At 33.6% G+C, this 19737-nt stretch overlaps 3 protein-coding genes across 3 annotated transcripts; all 3 read right to left on the bottom strand.

Moving 5' to 3' along the window:
- Nucleotides 1-9258: 9258 nt before the first annotated feature.
- On the bottom strand, nucleotides 9259-11365 carry LOC111513724 (trypsin). The gene is made up of 2 exons (XM_023169954.2): nucleotides 10632-11365; nucleotides 9259-9615 (listed from the first exon to the last, which is right to left on the bottom strand). The coding sequence occupies exons 1-2, from the start codon at nucleotides 11145-11147 to the stop codon at nucleotides 9271-9273; spliced, it is 861 nt and encodes a 286-aa protein (XP_023025722.1). The 5' UTR covers nucleotides 11148-11365; the 3' UTR covers nucleotides 9259-9270.
- Nucleotides 11366-11872: 507 nt separating this feature from the next.
- LOC111513725 (trypsin-4-like) lies at nucleotides 11873-13228 on the bottom strand. Its single transcript, XM_023169955.2, has one exon. The coding sequence runs from the start codon at nucleotides 13213-13215 to the stop codon at nucleotides 12376-12378; it is 840 nt and encodes a 279-aa protein (XP_023025723.1). The 5' UTR covers nucleotides 13216-13228; the 3' UTR covers nucleotides 11873-12375.
- Nucleotides 13229-15395: 2167 nt separating this feature from the next.
- LOC111513723 (trypsin) lies at nucleotides 15396-16395 on the bottom strand. The gene has a single exon (XM_023169952.2). The coding sequence runs from the start codon at nucleotides 16353-16355 to the stop codon at nucleotides 15525-15527; it is 831 nt and encodes a 276-aa protein (XP_023025720.2). The 5' UTR covers nucleotides 16356-16395; the 3' UTR covers nucleotides 15396-15524.
- Between the last annotated feature and the right edge of the window lie 3342 nt (nucleotides 16396-19737).

Here is a 19737-nt window from a genome sequence, read left to right on the forward strand (position 1 = left end):
ACTCATCGTTTTGCAGTTTTCGGAAAATGTTGAACACTTGATTGGATAACATGATAACCCAGAGAATTCAGAAATAATTTATTTTCTGTTGTTGATAGTTGTCGACTATCGAAAGTTTTGATGAAGACTGGCGAAGCATATGATGATGAGTTATTCTTATAGATAGTCAGTACCATACTTTCGTTTCAATTCCAAACGAATTATTATTTCTTCGTTACGAAAATCAATGAGCCTGGAATATTGGTCGAGCACTTGCAGCGTAATATTGTTTATTTCGTCTCTATGTGCAATAGGTAGGTATATGAGGTGATTAGGCGTTTCGTCAATTGCGTATCCTGGATCTACATTAACAGCAAATTCGTATATCGTATGAGACGGTGTGTCGTTGTAGAATGCTCCAAACGTAATGTTGCTATCTATGTGTATGGTACGTACTTCAATGATATCTACAGGTAGATCGGATGCGTAATGTAAGTTAGGTTTGAGAAGAGTAGATGAAAACCCCAAAATGCGAGCCAAACTATTTGCAGGTCGGAAATCAATTGAATGTTTCAGACAGAATATTTCACTTTTTAGCGTATTATTATTCGGTTTAAGATAAAAAAATTCCTCAGGGTTTTCCTTATACGTTTTAGGTACAATATGTTTGCTTATCAAATTTTCGATATCATCAATTTCGTAAGATACAGCAGGAATATCGACTTTTTCGTTTACTCTTGTCACCGTTTTCGTAATAATGAAATTTTGTACCTTCTTCAATGTTTGATATAGTGTTATACGAATGGAAATTGAGCAAAGCTAAACTGTATTCGGAATCGGATTCCAATCGAATGTGTGAATTGAAATCGATGGAAAGCGTCGAAGAACGATTCGTTAGCGTTAATATTGTAATGAATCTGAAGCCGGCCCTGACCGATATATCAGTCAGAAAACGCATGACTCTTCGCGAAACATCGCGAAAGGTGTAGATGAGTCTCGAAATCCCTAGCGAGATCCGGAGCGATCGTTGCCGATATAAAAGGGCGCCACTTTTAGTTGGCCAGGCAGTCTGTACCTAGAATTCGAACTGTAAAGATAAATTATGTTAGTTGCTAAGTGTTGTACATAAATTAGGTGTGATGGTGAAATATTGTTAAAAATAAATTTGTTTGAAACATTTAATTCTTCAATTCGTTACAATATCATAGACATGACTGATATAATGTCAATACGATATTTCCTTCAATAATGATTGAAACAACAAAATTTTGAATGAAAATATCATTTATTTCCACAATAATAACTAATAAACTTTTTTGTGTAAGCTTTATCAACAAAAGGCCCATAATTTTTGTAGGTATTTTGTAGTAGAAACTGTAGGCACAGATGTCCACAATTACTTTGATAAAAATTTTGATACCGATCATTGTTATATGTAATCGTTGCACCTTTTCCAAAATATCGTATCAATTCCATTGGAGGTTTGTGATTACCAAAGCTATCGAAATATTGTACAGCATTAACGTTTTAAATGTAAGCTACCCAATGAGTGCCTATATTCAAGTGAGAATCCAAGTTTACAATAGCACATTCTCGTTGACAAGGGCCACAAGTTGGCAACGTATGAAGACACCACGTAAATGCGGGATTTTCCTTTCCTTTCCTTTGCGTTGATGCTGTTTTTTAGGGACAAATCATATTCTCGTGGTGTTTTGCGTAGGTACAAACCAGAACCCAAATGTTCCATAGTTTTATTGTGACGCTGATCTTCTTCGAGTTTCTTTTTGGCATTTTTTGCATCTATTACGGTTTTTGCGATAGCGCCTGCTCCACCTGCCAACGAACCCAAACCCGAATGAAGTCTTCTGTGAATTGCTCTATGACACGTTTTGGAAGCCACACTTTGAAAGAGGTATTACTTACCTCATCCAATAAAACTACCTGAATGGATTTACCATATCGTGTGGAATACATTGTCATTTTTTCAATTTTATATTCTTTATCAATAATCAGAGCTGTTATGGGTTTCTGCTCCAAAGCTTCACTTTGTTGAATTATAGCAAAATTAATTTTTTCAATGTCAAATTTCAAATCACCCATATTCACAAATATAGTGAAATTACGGTTCAAAAATATAAAATATGTTCACCTTTGTGATGATGATGTTCACTTCTTGGATTGGAAAATACTCGCTGCTGTCGTCGCCACAACTCAACAAATACTCACTAACTATTCAATTACGTTAGGAAGTCTGAACTGAAGAAAATATATGAAACACTAACCTTATATAGAAAATCATCAAAAAGAGAGAGGGGTTAGAGGTTATGCATAGATGACAGTCGTATTTCAAGGTCATAGCACAAGTCCAAGGCCATGTTTCGTTGACAGAGTACGAAGAAGTTTTCTCAGTTTTTGAATAATAGTCAAGAATTGAAATTTTTCACTAATCTACGAACTCTTTTCTGACTTTTATTAAATGCCATCTTTACTTCATTCATCTCAAAAATCTGAATAGGAGGTGATATGTGACGTCATGCTATATTCGATAGAAATGGCCACATGTATTATATATGATTTCGTTGATCCCGGTATATAGACAGATAATTCGAACCATGCTTCCAACAGCTAACTATCACAAAGTCAAGCTTCGTTATTGATTATTGAATGAAACATTGCTTTCAGATTGAAGGTGGATTGATTCTACTTTAGAACACGGCTGACGGAACTACGAATAGCCATGATGCTCCTAGGTGGCTGAGAGATTTATTAACACACCCTACTCAGAAGAAGCTATTGACTTTAGTATGCAATGCCAAATACATAAAAATGACAAGCAAAATTTTTTTACAGGTAATTTCAGAGCCATATGGCATATTTTATTATTTGAGAAACAATTTTGTGGATAAAATTGAACATTTTTAAAATTCATTGTAAAAGTCGAAGAAGATTTTACTTGAGCTGAATTTTCCATTGTTTTATTTGCCTACAAAATGAATAGAAATCAGTACAAGGAGTTATGACAACAAATTTAGATCTGAGTTTCTCGAATGTATGATTTTAATCAACTTTTGTTTGATCTGTCTGTATTCATATATACATTTTTATTCAGTTAGCTCTTCATCAAAAGCGATAAAACTAGAAAAATGTATTCTATCAATTATTCAAAACTCAACCATTCTTTGAAGTGAGAAATTCAACATACTCAACTGATGTGAAATATTACAAAAAATTATGGAATATAATGAGCTGAATCAGTGATTTCACATTCATATAAAAGACCATTATTGTTGTCTCCTCAGTTTCACAACCATTGGTATCAATTGTAATCAACCACTGATACGAACGTGAGTATTTCTGAATTCGAGTGAACTTATATACTTACGAAGTCACCGACAAAGCGAGGATAGCACTATGTTGCGACATCTTCGGGTCCCACTTTGGGTGCAGCAATTAAAACAAGATATCAGCAAAGGTCTAAAAAATTCTTATTGGATCGTTAGTTACATGATGTTCATTATCAAATTTTCATATAATATATTTTTATAATGTCTGAATCATTTAAAATTGCTCATTTGAATATAAGATCCGTAATCCCAAAATTTTATGTATTTGAGACTCATGTATCATCACATATTTATTCTGTAATAGGGCTGTCAGAAACCTGGTTGACTTCAGCAGTGAATGATGAGTCATTAGAGATTGAAGGGTACACTCTTGTAAGAAAAGATAAACACTCGGGAAGAGGGGGTGGTGTGTGTTTCTATATTAGTAAATCCCTCAAATATCGCATAATCATAACACCTCATTCAGTAACCGAGATGCAGTCATCACCCGAAGACGATTGTAGATACTAACAATCGAAACGTCGTGAACTAACGTGACTTGGAATCTCTTCACTTTTTATTTTCTTTCTTTCTTCATTTCTTTATTTTTATTCATTCAATTGTTCTATTTTTACTTGTATTTTATTTCACTATTATTTCATTTCATTATATTATATTTTATTTTTATTATATTTTTGGTTGATATAATTATTATTTACAGCTATCTCATTTTTAATTCTTCTTTTTTAGTTGTTTCAGGGAGTTCAAATAATTTTATATAGTAGACAATGGAAGTCCGAACTAGTGAAATTCGAGCAATTGTGGATTGAACTGCACTTAAATACTCAAGTGTTTGAGTTAGTTACTTCGGCACCCAAAAAAACTGGAAACATTTAAAGTTATCAGGGACTTTCGGAATTTCTCTATAGACAATTTCTATTCAAATATCTGGCATGCTTCGTTCCCTTCGATTTACGATCTGAATGGTATGAACGAGAAACTGCAACTTCTAAGCGACTCCATTCTTTCGGTCTTCAACCATCATGCCTCACTGAGAACTAGCAGAATAACAAAACCTTATTCCCCTTGGATTACTGATAATATACGACTATCAATGAAACTAAGAGATAAGGCTCGCGCTAGGTGGAAACGATCGAAAAATGTAGGTCATTATGAGTATTATAAATTTTTGAGAAATTATACCACTCTAGCATGTAAAAATGAAAAAAAAAAACTTACTTTCAACATACGATGCGAACAAATGGTGTGAACAAAGTCTGGAAAGAACTAGGTTTACTTAATATAAATAAAAAAAAACCTACTGATATTCCAGAAGATTTAAGGAAGCCTGATGAACTCAATAACTTTTTCGTGAATTCAAATCCCAACTTGGTAATGCATCCTAAAATTCTGGAATTTTACAAAAATAATAAAAGGCAGAAGAGTCTTGAGTTTCCTTTCCAACAAATAAGCAAAATTGATATATAAAAAATTATATGCACTATAAAAAGCAATGCTGAAGGCTCCGATGGCATAAATATCAGATTATTGATTATGTGTTGTCCTTCCGTAGTACCTTACATAACACACATGATAAATTTCTGCATTCAAACAGGTGATTATCCAAATTGTTGGAAGGAAGCCCTGGTTATACCTCTTCCAAAAAAAAGTAATCCAGAAAGCTTCAAAGATTTGCGTCCAATTAGCATTCTGCCAGCTGTTTCTAAGTTATTTGAAAGAGTTTTTTACAACCAACTTTCTGAATTTGCTTCGACTAAAAACCTTTAACCAGAAACACAACATTACAGATGAAGTTTTCAGCGCACTTGATCTTAAAAAAGCTACAGCACTTGATATGCTTGATTTTTCGAAAGCTTTCGATACGATAAATCACGTTATTCTTCTCACTATCCTCGAATCCATTGGTTTGTCAAATATCGCGGTTCAACTTTTTGAAAACTATTTAAGCGAGCGAGTGCAAAGAATTAAACTAGATAATATAGTTTCCAGTCCATTGAAGATAAATCGCGGTGTTCCACAAGGCTCGATTTTAGGTCCTCTTCTATCTGTATTATATACCTCAAACTTTGTGAACGTAATCAAATACTCCAAAATAAACCTATACGCTGATGATACACAGTTACATTTTTCATTCCACCCTTCGGACATGATTACTGCAATGCAGATGCTAAATGAAGACATAGCCTTATTGATTTCTACCTCTGCGCAGCATTGTCTTCAAGTCAATGCTAGTAAAAGTTCAGTTTTGATCTTTGGGGCTAAGAGAGAACTAAATGGCTTTCAATTAACTGTCGACAAGGATGTGGTTGCACCGACTGAACATGCAAAAAATTTTGGTATCATATCCTGAATCATATTATATCATATCAAATTTAGGTGTATATATATATATATATATATATATATATATATATATATATATATATATATATACAGTGTGACCCATTTAAAATGGAACCACCCCTGTAGAATGTGCATTTTTCAATCAATCTCAATTTTTTTTTATTGAAATATTAAGCATGAAAAACTGTATCTTGACACTAACTTTCACAATTTCATTTCCAAGGCACTCTATGGTTTTTTTTGTTTGTCAAAAACGGCAAAAGTTTATTAGGCAATTTTTGTTTTCAAATTTGACTACACCACTGGATTCGTAGTCGTTATAAATCAAAACTGTCAAATTTTCATTAAAAAATATTTGTTAACAACGAAGTTACAACAACTTCAATTTTGGAAACAAAGTATTTGTTTGTAATTTTTATTCAGATTATAGACATATTTGAGATCTGACAATACTGTCATCACCAAGTAGAACACCAGTGAATTTGTACAGTGAAAATCCGAAGTCAACAGCTCAATGCGTTCTACAGTTATAACTCCTGAAAATATGGTAATGTGAGAGATTTGTGGTGCAAGCGTTTTGTAATAAAAATCTGACTACGCCACTGGATTTGTGGATAATATTCCCTTAATATCATTCATTTGAGTGTAGGTTACGAGAAGTGAAAATTAAAATAAAAATTGAATAATTGAATAACAGAAAATTAAAAGTTCATTTTCAAGTTACGCAGTAGTAGACCAAGTTCAGAATCTCATGTCATGGGATCTCCCAATTGCGCTTTTACCAAATCTTGATAGAATCTTGAAGTATTAATGGTCATACTTGTAAGCTTTTTGGAAGTTTCCCAATAATAAATAATAGTACTTTTGTAACAGCGCACCTGGAAAATCACATTTTATGAGATTCTGAACTTACTCTACCTTCTTCTATAGCTGATGAAAACAAAATGTATACAAACAAGTTTCAAAGTATTTATTCAACAATTAATTGCCATTAAGAAAAAACTGATACTAAAATGAACATTGATTTAAAACTAAACATTCAAATTTTTGTGGCTTCTACCAAACCTCCATTAAGTTCAATACATTTATCGTATCTCTTCCGAATATTGTTTACACTATTTCTTATTTGTTGAACTGTAATTTCGGCACAAGCTTGTCGTATCCTTTGCATGAGTTCAGCTAGATTCGTTGGTCTTGTTCTGTATACTTTTTGTGTCAGAATACCCCACAGAAAAAAGTCTAATATTGTTAGATCAGGCGATCTAGGTCACTACCTCGTCCTATCCAATGATTTGGAAACTGGTTATTTAGCCACTCTTTAACAATCCTCGAATTGTGCACGGAACAGCCGTCGAGCTGAAAATATAAATTTACTTGATTTGAAAGGGTTATATTTTTAGGAGTGATTAATTTTTTGGGAAAGAAAGTTTTTGGCTTTCTACTACTCCATCTGATACAAAAAAATGGATGAGAGAATCTTCTTTAATCCTTCCTTTCTTTGGAAGATTCTCTCATCCATTTTTTTGTATCAGATGGAGTAGTAGAAAGCCAAAAACTTTCTTTCCCAATAAATTTACTTGTTCCGCAAGAGGCATTTCATCTATTTCGTCCGATAATTGGTTATTTAGAAATTCCAAAAAATTTTGCCCGTTTATGTTTCCATCAAAAAAATATGGACCTATTATTCTATTTTGTGCTATACCACACCAAACGTTAACTTTTTCGGAATATTGACTTTTACAATTTATGATCCAGTGCGGATTTTCCGTAGCCCAATACCCAGCATTTTGCGATGAAACTACCCCATTGGTGCTGAAAGAAGCTTCATCACTAAACATTATGCAGTTTAAAAAATTTCTTGTATTCAGGTACTCGCCTTGTGCCCACAAACAAAATTCCATACGTTTCACTTCATCACCTGCCTTCAAAGAGTGAAGAAATTTAGGTTTAAATGCTCTCATTTTGTTTTGTTTAAGACATCGTCGAATAGTCTCTCTCGGTAAGTTTAAATCCAAACTGGCGACTCGTAAACTTCTGTTTGGGTGGTTTCTAAAATAATCTAAAACAGCACCTTCGTTTAAATTTCTTCTTCGGTGATTATTTTTTAAAATATATTTGCTGACTGCACCGGTTTCTTTAAATGTTTTGTTAATTTTACTGACGGTGCTTCTGTCCTAGCTGACCTAGCTGCTTCTCTTTCACTATGATAATTGTCCCCAGAAATTCTCACAATTTCAATTCTTTCTTCTAATGATAATTGCAAAGCCATTATTAAATGCACGTAACTAACAACTATTATTTTATTTATGATTAACTGTCAGAATCACAGCCTACTGTTGATTTATTATAAAACCTTTGCATAATGAGTTCAGCTTCCTCAAATTATTGATATCTCCTCTAAAAGATTGTTTTAGCTGAGTTATGAAGAATTTACAGGGAACAATTTTTGTCCTGCACTCTGTTTTATTATTGAATAAATGATTTCCATGCTTTAAATCTATTTGATTTTAGCGGCTATGCGGAAGAATGTACTAAGTACTGCATAACTTGAAAATGAATTTTTAATTTTCTGTTATTCTAGAATACACTTCTCGTAACCTACACTCAAATGAATGATTTTAAGGGAATATTATCCACAAATCCAGTGGCGTAGTCAGATTTTTATTACAAAACGCTTGCACCACAAATCTCTCACATTACCATATTTTCAGGAGTTATAACTGTAGAACGCATTGAGCTGTTGACTTCGGATTTTCACTGTACAAATTCACTGGTGTTCTACTTGGTGATGACAGAGTTGTCAGATCTCAAATATGTCTATAATCTGAATAAAAATTACAAACAAATACTTTGTTTCCAAAATTGAAGTTGTTGTAACTTCGTTGTTAACAAATATTTTTTAATGAAAATTTGACAGTTTTGATTTATAACGACTACGAATCCAGTGGTGTAGTCAAATTTGAAAACAAAAATTGCCTAATAAACTTTTGCCGTTTTTGACAAACAAAAAAAACCATAGAGTGCCTTGGAAATGAAACTAAAATTGTGAAAGTTAGTGTCAAGATACAGTTTTTCATGCTTATTATTTCAATAAAAAAAAATTGAGATTGATTGAAAAATGCACATTCTACAGGGGTGGTTCCATTTTAAATGGGTCACACTGTATATATATATATATATATATATATATATATATATATATATATATATATATATATAAATAGATGAGTACTTTCTGATATTGATTTCAACTTGAGAGCCACCGGTAGACAGCTGTTTCAGCCAATTGGGCATCGTCAGTACATCTATTTATTTTTTGATTTTCATGGAATTATTTTCCAGCAGCTTGACTGCATTAACCTATATATATATATATATATATATATATATATATATATATATATATATATATATATATTCATGAAATATTCCTGGAATATCTATTGCTATGTGAGCTGATATTGTAGTTCTTTATTATTAGTGAGATGCTGGTCGGCGCTCCTTTGTGTCTGTACACTTAGGATTGCTCGCTGATTGATCGAGGAAAAATCATAGTAAACGACCCTGCATACTGAAAAATAAACAAACCCTGTGAACTTCAAATTCATATATTGCTTAATATCAAGGTTGACACGAATAAAAAAGATGAATCTGATGTCGACAATGTCATCGCTGTGGACTTCGCCCTTTGATAATGTTTCATTGTTTTCTCGATAAAATCCAAGTATCTGTCGATTTTGGTGTAGACGCCAGGATAGTCTCCAGCACAGTCAACCCCCCAAGAAATGATACCGATCTGCTTATCTTCACATATTAACGGTCCCCCCGAATCTCCTTGACAGGCGTCTTCCTCATCCTCGGAGAAAGTGCATATCATATTTTTTGTTATAGTAAAGTTCTTGTACAACTGCGAACATTTGTCGTTTTTTATCAAGGGCAGAAAAAGACACTGTAAAGGAATAATATTTCATGTCTTTATGAATTATTACAACTTTGGAAAAATAAATATATTTAAAAGCGCATGTCATCGCATGTATTAAACCTAAAAAATTCTGTTACGAATTGTCTTCTGATACTCCCCCATCATATTATACCCCGTAAATATAAAATTTTTGATTAGTTCGGACTTCTATTGTCTGACATGATATGATTTGGAATCACTGAAATAACAAATGAAAGTGAAAATTAAAAAAAAGCTGAAAATAACTTCACGACGTTTCAATTGTTAGTATCCAGTGATAACACTTATCACCCGAAGACGATTGTGGATACTAACAATCTAAACGCAGTTGTTGAGTAACTTGGCTTGAAATCTCTTGTTTTTTAATTTTTATTTCATCTTAACTGTTCAATTTTCAATTTTTTGCTCAATTTTTTGCTCAATTTTTCGCTCAATTTTTATTCAATTTTTATTATTATTTTTATTTATTATTGAGGTTTTTTTTCGCTTAATATAATTGTTGTTTTCAGATTTTTTGAATTTACGTTTCAATTTGTATTTCAGAGATTTCAAATCATATCATATTAGACAATGGAAGTTCAAACTAATGAAATTCACCATGAAACATTGTCAACCATCTTCAAACATGAAATTTTTTTCATTCTGAACTCATACAGACCATCATCTTACATGCCTACCTATCTATTACAATAACAAGGTATGTCATGATCGAGGCAAGAAATATTTCAAATTCATTATTATGTGAATAATCCTATTTGAAAAACCCGTAAAATATTAATTTTTTTCACATAATTGACCTTTGGAGTATAGTTTCTTTGAAAGTTGTTCAAATTGATAAATATTTAGACTTCAGGTGCTTGTACAGTGGATCAAAATATGTAAAATAAAGTAGAAAAGTAAGAATGAAGAATGAGAAATGAAAATTTATGTTTTTTACCTACTACTACTTAGTAGGAAATCAAGAATAACCATATTCTGACAATTTCCACCAACTGGAGATATACCTGAAGAGTGAAAGACACCTCCTGGATCATGATGTCCGTAACTCCCCACCCCATCACCAAACATTTTTGCTGCTGCTCATAAATATCTTCTGATTCAGTATTCATTTTCCTAGGTAATTTTACATATTGTATGAAATAGTCGTCTACAGCCAGAGGAGACTCCAGACGAAACAAGGCGATATCGTTATCCATAGTCTTCTTGTTGTATTGCGGATGAGGATACATATCGACTACTCGAGCAGCGATGTATTGCTTGAAACCCGTCAAATAGTTCAGTCCAGCGTGTACTGTAGGATTCATTCTGATGCAGTGTGCAGCAGTCAGAACCCAGAATTCATTCAGTAAGGTTCCTCCACAAACATGATCCAGTTTTTGGTTTCGTATGGAAACAACAAATCTGTGATCTTGTTCCGAGCATACGAAACCTCCGATTATACGAGGAACTCCTTCTTCTCGGGTGTCATCGCTGATTGTACTAACAATCAAATGAAAGCAAATAGTTAGGACAAACTGCATTGTCAAACTTTTACTTGACAAATTCTTGAACTGGCATTTGGAAACCGATATGAAATTGGCAGCTGTCACTAGCTACCACGGTATATGAAATATGAAATGAAGTATTTGAATGATTACTGCTTCAAAACTGGAATTGCTTGAAATTCAACTTATGGGAGGAGTGCACTCTTCAATAGGTTGGAATGAACTATTAAAAAAAGAAATAGCTTCACTTTTAGATTGCCACTATCGAATATCGAGAAAAAACACATGAACAATTGATATTTTTCAGAATTTAAAATAGAGATATTGGAAACTGATCAGGTGATTTGAATAAATTTCACCAAAAATTCATGTGTCTATCAATTCAAAATTGCAGTTTTGATTTACAGGCTTTTGTGATCCCAACAATTTAAACACTAACTATTATATAAAACAAGCCTAATTCGATGGGATTCATTGAAATGGTCAAGGAAATTATGAGACATATTTTACTCCCAATAACAATATTCCCTCTAGGATAGGTTTTGAAAACGTTTGGTTACTGCAGATGCAAAAACTCATTAAACTTGACTTCAAGAAGGATTTACTGTTTTAAAGATGTCTAAAATCTTTAAAGTAAGACGAGAAAAAAATCACTTCTGCACATGGTGTTCCAGATTCCCTTTTGATACCTATCGGAAAATTGATCAATACAGGACGTCATATTGGAGAGGAAGGTCAAAAACAATTTTTTCAAGATCAGAGTAAGTGAAGAAAACGTATGAATTAAAAGTATGAATTAATGAAAATGAATTACTTCTCTTGATGAACCAACCAACCGAATTAGTTCAAAATAACCTATAAACGTACGACAATTCACATACAAATTAATTACAGAACGAAGGCCGACTTAGATCCAACAGACTCATTCGCATGGAGCAAATCAGTATGCGCAAATCCGTATCTAAACATCTTCTGAGTAAAATACCGTTTAATGATTTCCAGACAGTTCTGAATGGTGGACAGAACTGTTTTTTCGTCGATCTAGATATTTGCAGAAATTATCAATATGTTGTTAGGTTTTTTGTGGCAGCGGAGCTGTGTACTCTGAAGACCCTAGATGTAGTCCATTTCACAAAAAAAATCTTTTAGTGGGATTACGATATGTTTTGGTTTTGGAACATAAAGATACTTTGGAGTCGAAGAACAAAATTTTTTATTGATAATTAATTGATAATAAATGAAATAAAATGGAAAATTAATTTTCTCATAAAATTGAGTGAACGATAGTCACCAAGAGCCACAATTGCCAGAAATTATCTCTTGACCAACAGCAGTTCATAGTTTTTTCAATAAATTTCAAGTATTTATCGACTCTCGTATAAACTCCCGGAAACCCGATATCGCACGAGATACCCCAACTAACAATACCATATTGCACGTCGTCGCAGAGTAAAGGCCCTCCCGAATCACCTTTGCATGCATCTTTACCTATAGATAGGGTACATATAACGTTATCCGTTATATTGAAGAATACATAATAATTATAGCATATTTCATAACTAATTGTTTTCATTTCAACGCAGTTCAATACTTTTGACATTTTCTTGCTGATAGAAGTAGTCATCCCGAGTCCCATCACTAGTGCTTTGGGACATTTTCTGCTCACATCACCCTTGTATGCTTCAGTTGGAAGTGCTACGTAAGCAATGACGTGACTTTCGAACATTGGACTGCCAAGTTTCATCAATTCAATATCGTTTGCTAATGTTTCCCTATCGAATCTCGGATGTGGGTATCTTTTTGTCACCTTGGACCAATGAAAATCTCTAGGTTTTTTTGCCATTTCAACCCAAACGTATAAATTGTGGGCATCGCAATGTGCAGCGGTGAGTACCCAATAGGCACTCAATAAAGTTCCTCCACAGATAACGGTGCTGGTCGGAAAATGACGTATCGATACGAAAAAAATATAACTCTGGTTGCATTCCGATCCTCCTATTATTCGTTCTCTCACGTCTGAACTACTCGCCAGGATGTACAAGACAAAGTAATTGAAAATGAGGTAAACTTCCTTGAGAATGATCTTCAAACGCAAAAGTGACATTTGTGCAAGGTAATGTCAATAGTATTGTCAAATTCAGCATTCTTGTCATATTATAGGCGTTTGACACTAATCAGTTGAACATAATATAATATTCACGAATAGTGTTCTTTCGTGAAAATCAAGGTACTCTCTAATCGGGCTTGATGAACTGATCCACCAGATAAGCCACCATGAAAAATATGCACGATTTTGAGTCCTGAACCATCTCTTAACTTTTCATTCGTAAAACGTTTTTGTCCTACGGGTTTCTAAGCATCAAAATGTCTAGAGACCGTAGTGTAGTCGACAATTCGCTGTTGTTTTCTCGAATGCTCTCGACGCTATTGAAGAAATTACCTAACTCAACAGTGCGGACGAAAATAGTTACCATCCTCTTAACATTTGAAGGAGGCAAGATATCAAAGGCGGGAGAAATTTGTAAGAGAAGGAATAATTTTGAGTAGTCTTTGATAAAAAAGGTGATGGTATGACATCATCGCAGAGGGGGTGCTACCAACTTTATTTGTATGTAAAGGAGGGTGTGACCCTTCGCTAGAAAAGTATTTTAGTTCTCTATACAACAACTTTCACTATTTTGAATTCAGATAACCAGTTGAGAAGTTAGTGGTGTATGAATTGAAGACATGTATAAATGATACAAGCAAAAGAGGTTGAACAGCTTCATAGTTAATCAGCATAGTTTACGCAAAATCTGAATGTGTGAGAGAGACAAATTGTTCACGGAAATGAATTACATTTACAATAAAATAAAACAAAAGTATCTGACAAAACACAGCATTTTTTTTCAATGTCACACTTCAACTCCTGAGAAAATAAATATCTGGTAGTAATATTGGGAAATCATATTCATTCACAGATTCAAGAAATTGTGGCCAACAATCAAGATGAATTAAAAAATTCAGTTGTTTTTTAACAATACAGTGCTTTCTCATATATTTGAGGATATTGGTTGGATCAGACATAACCAAGCATGTGAATTGATAGGGCGGTCAGTTGGAATATCCTGCTCGTTCATCAGATTTGACTCCTCTCGATTTTTTCTCTTGGTGCTATATCAAATCTTGAGTTCATGTTACGCAATCTGGGATAATTCGGAAGCTCAAAGACATAATTACCGAGGATTGTTTTCTTCAGATTGTGACTACAAATATTATTAGAATTGGACAACAATAAGAATTAGGAATGATAATATTACTCACATTATTGTTGAGATTAATGTTTATAACCATAATAATACGTGAAAATAGAAGAACAAAAATAATAAAAAATGTTAAATTTTTGTACTAATTTAGAAAACACTTCTGAGAAAGCCGATACACAGGTACATTTCAAAAAGGAGTCATTATGTCATGAATCACAAAACCTCAGAGTCCAGACAAATTATCAATAAGAATAATTATTTGGCGTAAAACATCTGGCATTATTAGAGAGAAAACAACTTTTTCAGTTTGCCACTGTCACCAGTCGTCATATTCAAAAAAGAAAGGTGAAAATTGGGAAAATTCAAATTGTAGAGCACAACATTCAAACTTTGAAAAAGAAATTTCAATAATGTAAACCCAAAAAACTAAAATGTATGCAATGTAATTCTTAAATGAATAATTTTGAAAATTATGTAGACATTCATCCAACATACGGAGAAAAAAATTTTCATTAAACAAACGAACGTTTGTTCTCAATTGAAGGGCTACCTAAAAGAACACATTCTAGTTCCAATTTGACAATCATCAAATAAACAGCTAAAATGTAATATCAGTGACAGTAAACTTGTACGTATTTGTCATTTCAGAAGTTCACAAATACAAATTAATTTAAATTGACGGGGTTTAATTTTCAGTAGAGATTCATTTTTGGGAAAGAAAGGTTTTGGCTTTATACTTTTTTATTTTCAAACAAAAAATTTAGGAATCTTCCAAAGGAAGGAAGGAAGCAATCAATTTCAAAAATTTAACTCTGTACAAGGATGTGTAGATCATGCAAAGGAGTAACTCTCAGATACAAACTAGATGAGAAAGCCTTTTCGAAACAGGACTTTCAGTTTCGATTTTGTAATGAAACACACAAATGAGTGTGTGAAGTTTGGTTCCATTTTCTTCGACCTTTTATAAATTACCTTTGACACTAAAGAACAGGTGGACTTTATTCTGATTTGGAAAACGATATTTTTGAAATGATTTCAGTCAATGTCAGAACTTTTATATTTTTGATTCTCAGCCTTTTTCATAACTTTCAACAACTCAAATATAGATATACATTTCAGATTCATACATTTTTTGGGAACTATAATATGGCCAGAAGGCATTTCATAATCAAAAAAATTTCGTAAAACTAAGTAAATAAAACAATACTGTATAGGAAAAGGAGATCGAAAGTCCACAGCCACGCATTGTCTTTTGTATGAAATTCAAATACTGATCAATTCTGATATATACGCCGGGGTAGTCTTCAGCACACTTCCTTCCCCAAGACACAATTCCGTACTGTACATCTCCACATATGAGAGGTCCTCCGGAATCTCCCCTACAAGAATCTTTACCGTGCATGTAGGCGCATGTTTGTTTGAAGGAGAACGGATGTTGGTATTTAGCCTCACACTTGGAAATTGGAATCACTCTTAAATAGACGCAGTTCAGTTTAGTAGGACTTTCATCACTCAAATAATTAGTTACACCCCAACCCATCACAAGAGCCATCGAACAATATCGAATTAAATCACCGTATAATATTTTATCGGGTATTTTAACAAAACTCGAGTTTTTGATAGGTTCTTCTAATAAAGCTAAAGCTATGTCGTTTTCCAAAGTTGAGGAGCTGTATTCTGGATGTATTTTCACTTTTGCGACTTTAACAAGAACAAATTCCCTATATTCCTTTCTACTCCACGTGCCAATCAAAGCAAATTTCATAAAATTATGACAATGCGCAGCAGAAAGAACCCATAAAGAGCTTATCAGTGTACCGCCACAAGAATGGTTATCCTCTTCTTCACGTAAAGAAACCATGAAACTGTAATCTGCATCATCACATTCTTCACCTCCTATGATTCTAGTCTTGTTATCAGCCAGGAAGTTGCTTCTGACTTCCAGATATGCGTTAATAAACATTAATAATTTAACGAGAATATTGAACATACTCAACATGGCATATAACCTGAAATTTGAGTTATGTATGACGGAATATCCAAGGCTTACCATGACATAGTTCATTAATATAATGATATTTAACATTAGTGAGCGATTGAACAGAACTGAAATGAGAAAGTTCCACGAAAGGGTTTACTTTTTTATTATTAAAAAAAAATCAGTACTGATAGAAAACTCAGTAAACTGAGCTTCTCCTCTATAATTATCTCTGTGAGTCAACTCAGGAGCAGACTCTAACAATCGTGAGAGACGTGTTTTTCATTCAGAAATCAGGTAGATAACTCTTGATTAACGCTATTGATTAACAAGTCGCAAAAAGTGAATTAAAAAAATGATTTGAATCAATTGCAGAATACTAGAGCATCTGAGGGATGCTAGGATACTCTTAGATTAAAGCAGCGCATCCCTTTGAGAGAGGGAGTAATTGTATGTAACTAACAAGTCACCACCTAAGAAAAAAAAAAGAATTTCAAAACCAGAGAAATGGCCCAAATCTACAACAGTCAGGAAAATCGCCAACAGAGACTCTGTGATATGAAGCGACCTTTTGAATCTTGAATCCATGCGGCGTGGTTCGATACTGGAAAAACTAAATGGACCACAATTATGAACAGAAGGAAGTTTTAGCGGTCCTTACGGAAGTTATGGGGAAGTATCAAGAATCCTGAGTCCTAAGGGAAAATATTATGGAATTGGCAGAAATCCGGATAGTAAATTTATAACGAATTTATCCGAAAAGAATTGAAATTTACTCAGTTTAGCAATTTTTGTGTCATGGATTGTGTTCAAATAGTGAGGGCATACCGAACAGATATTAACACCAACGTGTGGTGTCACACACTGTCCGTTGGTTTATCATGGCAAAAGTAGGCAATAAGCCTACTTATGTAAACAAGAGACGTAAAAAAGTATCCAATATAAGTAATATAAGGTTCATTTTTATACAAAAAAATTGAGAAAGTTCCTAAGGATGAAAAAAACCAATTGAATTCAAAAACTAATTTTATCTAAAAATATACCCCTTGCAAATCAATAAAAAAGTTACTTGTAACTTGTAAGTCACAATGTTCGGAAATGAATTTGGGTGATGAGAAAAGTTGTTCGGTCATCGGGACATAAACTCTGAAATCTTACAATCTCATACATCGACCATATATTATCGAAACCCACTAGAAACGAACAGGAGAGTCTCTAGAGCAAAACTGAAAATCTGTTAACACTGAATAGATTTTGTAATATAGAATTTTACTTACAAAGAAATTGTCTCACAGTTAGCTAGGGATCAAATAGAAATATTTCTTGGTAGAATGAAGTTCTGACATGGATTAAACAACTAACTAGAAAAATATTTGAGATGCGAAGGAATATGAGATCAATACAAAAAGTACCGAATTGAATACAACAAAGTACTGGGAAAATTTAACAAATATTCATGGAGGATGCAATGCCACAAGATTAAACCAAATCAAATATCTACTGAAATTAAAAAGATACTCTCGGGTCTGAATAAATAAAGTAAATACCGGGGGGGCAGCTTCTCCGGGTGCACTTCCTCAGGTCAAAAATCACAATTCTAATATTGGAAATCAAGGATAAGCGATTGTTTTCGAAGAGATGAAGATGAATAGACGATATAAGCTGCAGACGGATACATTACATACTCAGAGGAAGTTGATACGTCTTCAGGACCATAATGAACATAAGTACTCCCCCCAAGGGTATGCCCCCCCAGATCCACAACACTGACTGTGACCTTGATTTTGTTTTTTATTCTCCGCCTATGAGTTGACCTTGAGTTGCGTGTAACATAATGAGGTGGAAAACTTTTTTTACCCTCCGCCCATGACTTTGGCATTCGGTTGTGTGTGGTGTCATGACCGTGAACCTCTTTTCACTCTACGGCTATAATTTGTCCTTGCATGGTTATACGTCACATGACCTTGGAAATTTCCTAAGCGATTTCGAGCTACGAACACGTCATATGACCTTCGGAAAAATTCTGATCGATATTGACCTCAGAACACGTCATATGACCTCAAACACAAAGTGTGGTTGGACAACCGGCTTTGCTTTTGATACATGAGTTCAAATATAAAGAAGATGTAACCTTGAACCCCCTTCCTTCCTGATAATTTTTCTATAAGTATGGAGTTTCATACTTTCACATTAATATACGTCTCAGGCCAATAACCTTGACAATTATTACAAAATATAGTTTCATCAATTTTGATTGGATCGCCACACACCTTCGGTTTTGAATTCCATTCTTTCGGAAAAGGTATATTAGTATTCACTATTAGATTCTGCAATATTCAATTGCCAAATTCAACTGCACTCTCATGAACCTATTTTTCCTATCATAAACACATAGAGAGAATAGGGGGAGAAGAGTGGTGAGGCTACCACCTCCACAATTGAACAAATCATGAAAATCGACTGCTGATTCTGAACTTCACTTCACTAGTACTATTAGTAACTTCAAGCTTTCCACTCAGAAATAAAGAAAAATGAATTCTGCAAAAATTAATGAAGTTTTGACAAGGTTGAAGATGAAAATAATTGGTTTTCGGATGAAGAGGGCGAACTTCCGAACATTATTATCGAAGGAGATGATAACATCGGAGGAGAAAACGATATATTCGATGTAGTAGATGGCATCGTTGTACAAGAAGACGGTGGAGCCATACCTGTTGCTGATAATCTGCAGAATATTGATGGTGTAATGGATCCGGAACTTCAAGATGAAGGCATTGATGATGATCCAGCGACAGACAATGGCAACATTACAATAGGGAGCCGGTGGATGAACATTAGTGAGAGAGTGGAAAATCATTTAGATCTGTACTGTGTGACGGACTCTCATGTGCGTATACGAACCATTAATGATAGCACCCACACATTATGTTGGTGTTGTTTTAGATTTTATTCCCATCGAAATAGAAATAATGGAGGCGAATATGTACATATGGATTTACATTACACTATATCGATGATGGAAATAACACAAACGTGGTGTGAATCTTGTGACAGACCTCTAACAAATTTTTGCCGTTTAGAAGTAACAATGTCCTTCCACAATGAAATGTTATAATAAATATCATTTAATTCATTATTGTTGTTGTTATTTTATTAATGAACCTTTTGATGAAGAAGAAAAGTCCTTCTCAAAAAATATGATTGACACACTATACATGATAAACTAAAGTGTATTGTTAAGACATCCAAGTTTTTATTAGTGAGTTGATTTCGAATATATCTTTCAATGATTCGTGGGGGAAGAAATAACATAGAGTAAATCGCTATGACAATCCTATTCTCAAACATTTTAATTACCAGCTAACTAGTTTAGTGATTCAATAATTTTTCCGAAAAAAGGGGT

Source organism: Leptinotarsa decemlineata, unplaced genomic scaffold, assembly GCF_025532065.1.
Source record: "Leptinotarsa decemlineata unplaced genomic scaffold, Ldec_3_MD MMD2_tig00026340_RagTag_RagTag, whole genome shotgun sequence".
NCBI classification, from domain to species: Eukaryota; Metazoa; Arthropoda; class Insecta; order Coleoptera; family Chrysomelidae; genus Leptinotarsa; species Leptinotarsa decemlineata.

What these genes read in the sequence shown, in the direction of transcription:
- LOC111513724 (XM_023169954.2), bottom strand. Translation starts at nt 11,147, where the DNA reads ATGCAGTTTGTCCTAACTATTTGCTTTCATTTGATTGTTAGTACAATC. An exon ending in AGGTGTCTTTCACTCTTCAG is followed by an intron (nt 9,616 to 10,631) that starts GTATATCTCCAG and finishes ATTCCTTTACAG; the next exon opens with TGTCTTTTTCTGCCCTTGAT.
- LOC111513725 (XM_023169955.2), bottom strand. Translation starts at nt 13,215, where the DNA reads ATGTCACTTTTGCGTTTGAAGATCATTCTCAAGGAAGTTTACCTCATT.
- LOC111513723 (XM_023169952.2), bottom strand. Translation starts at nt 16,355, where the DNA reads ATGTTGAGTATGTTCAATATTCTCGTTAAATTATTAATGTTTATTAAC.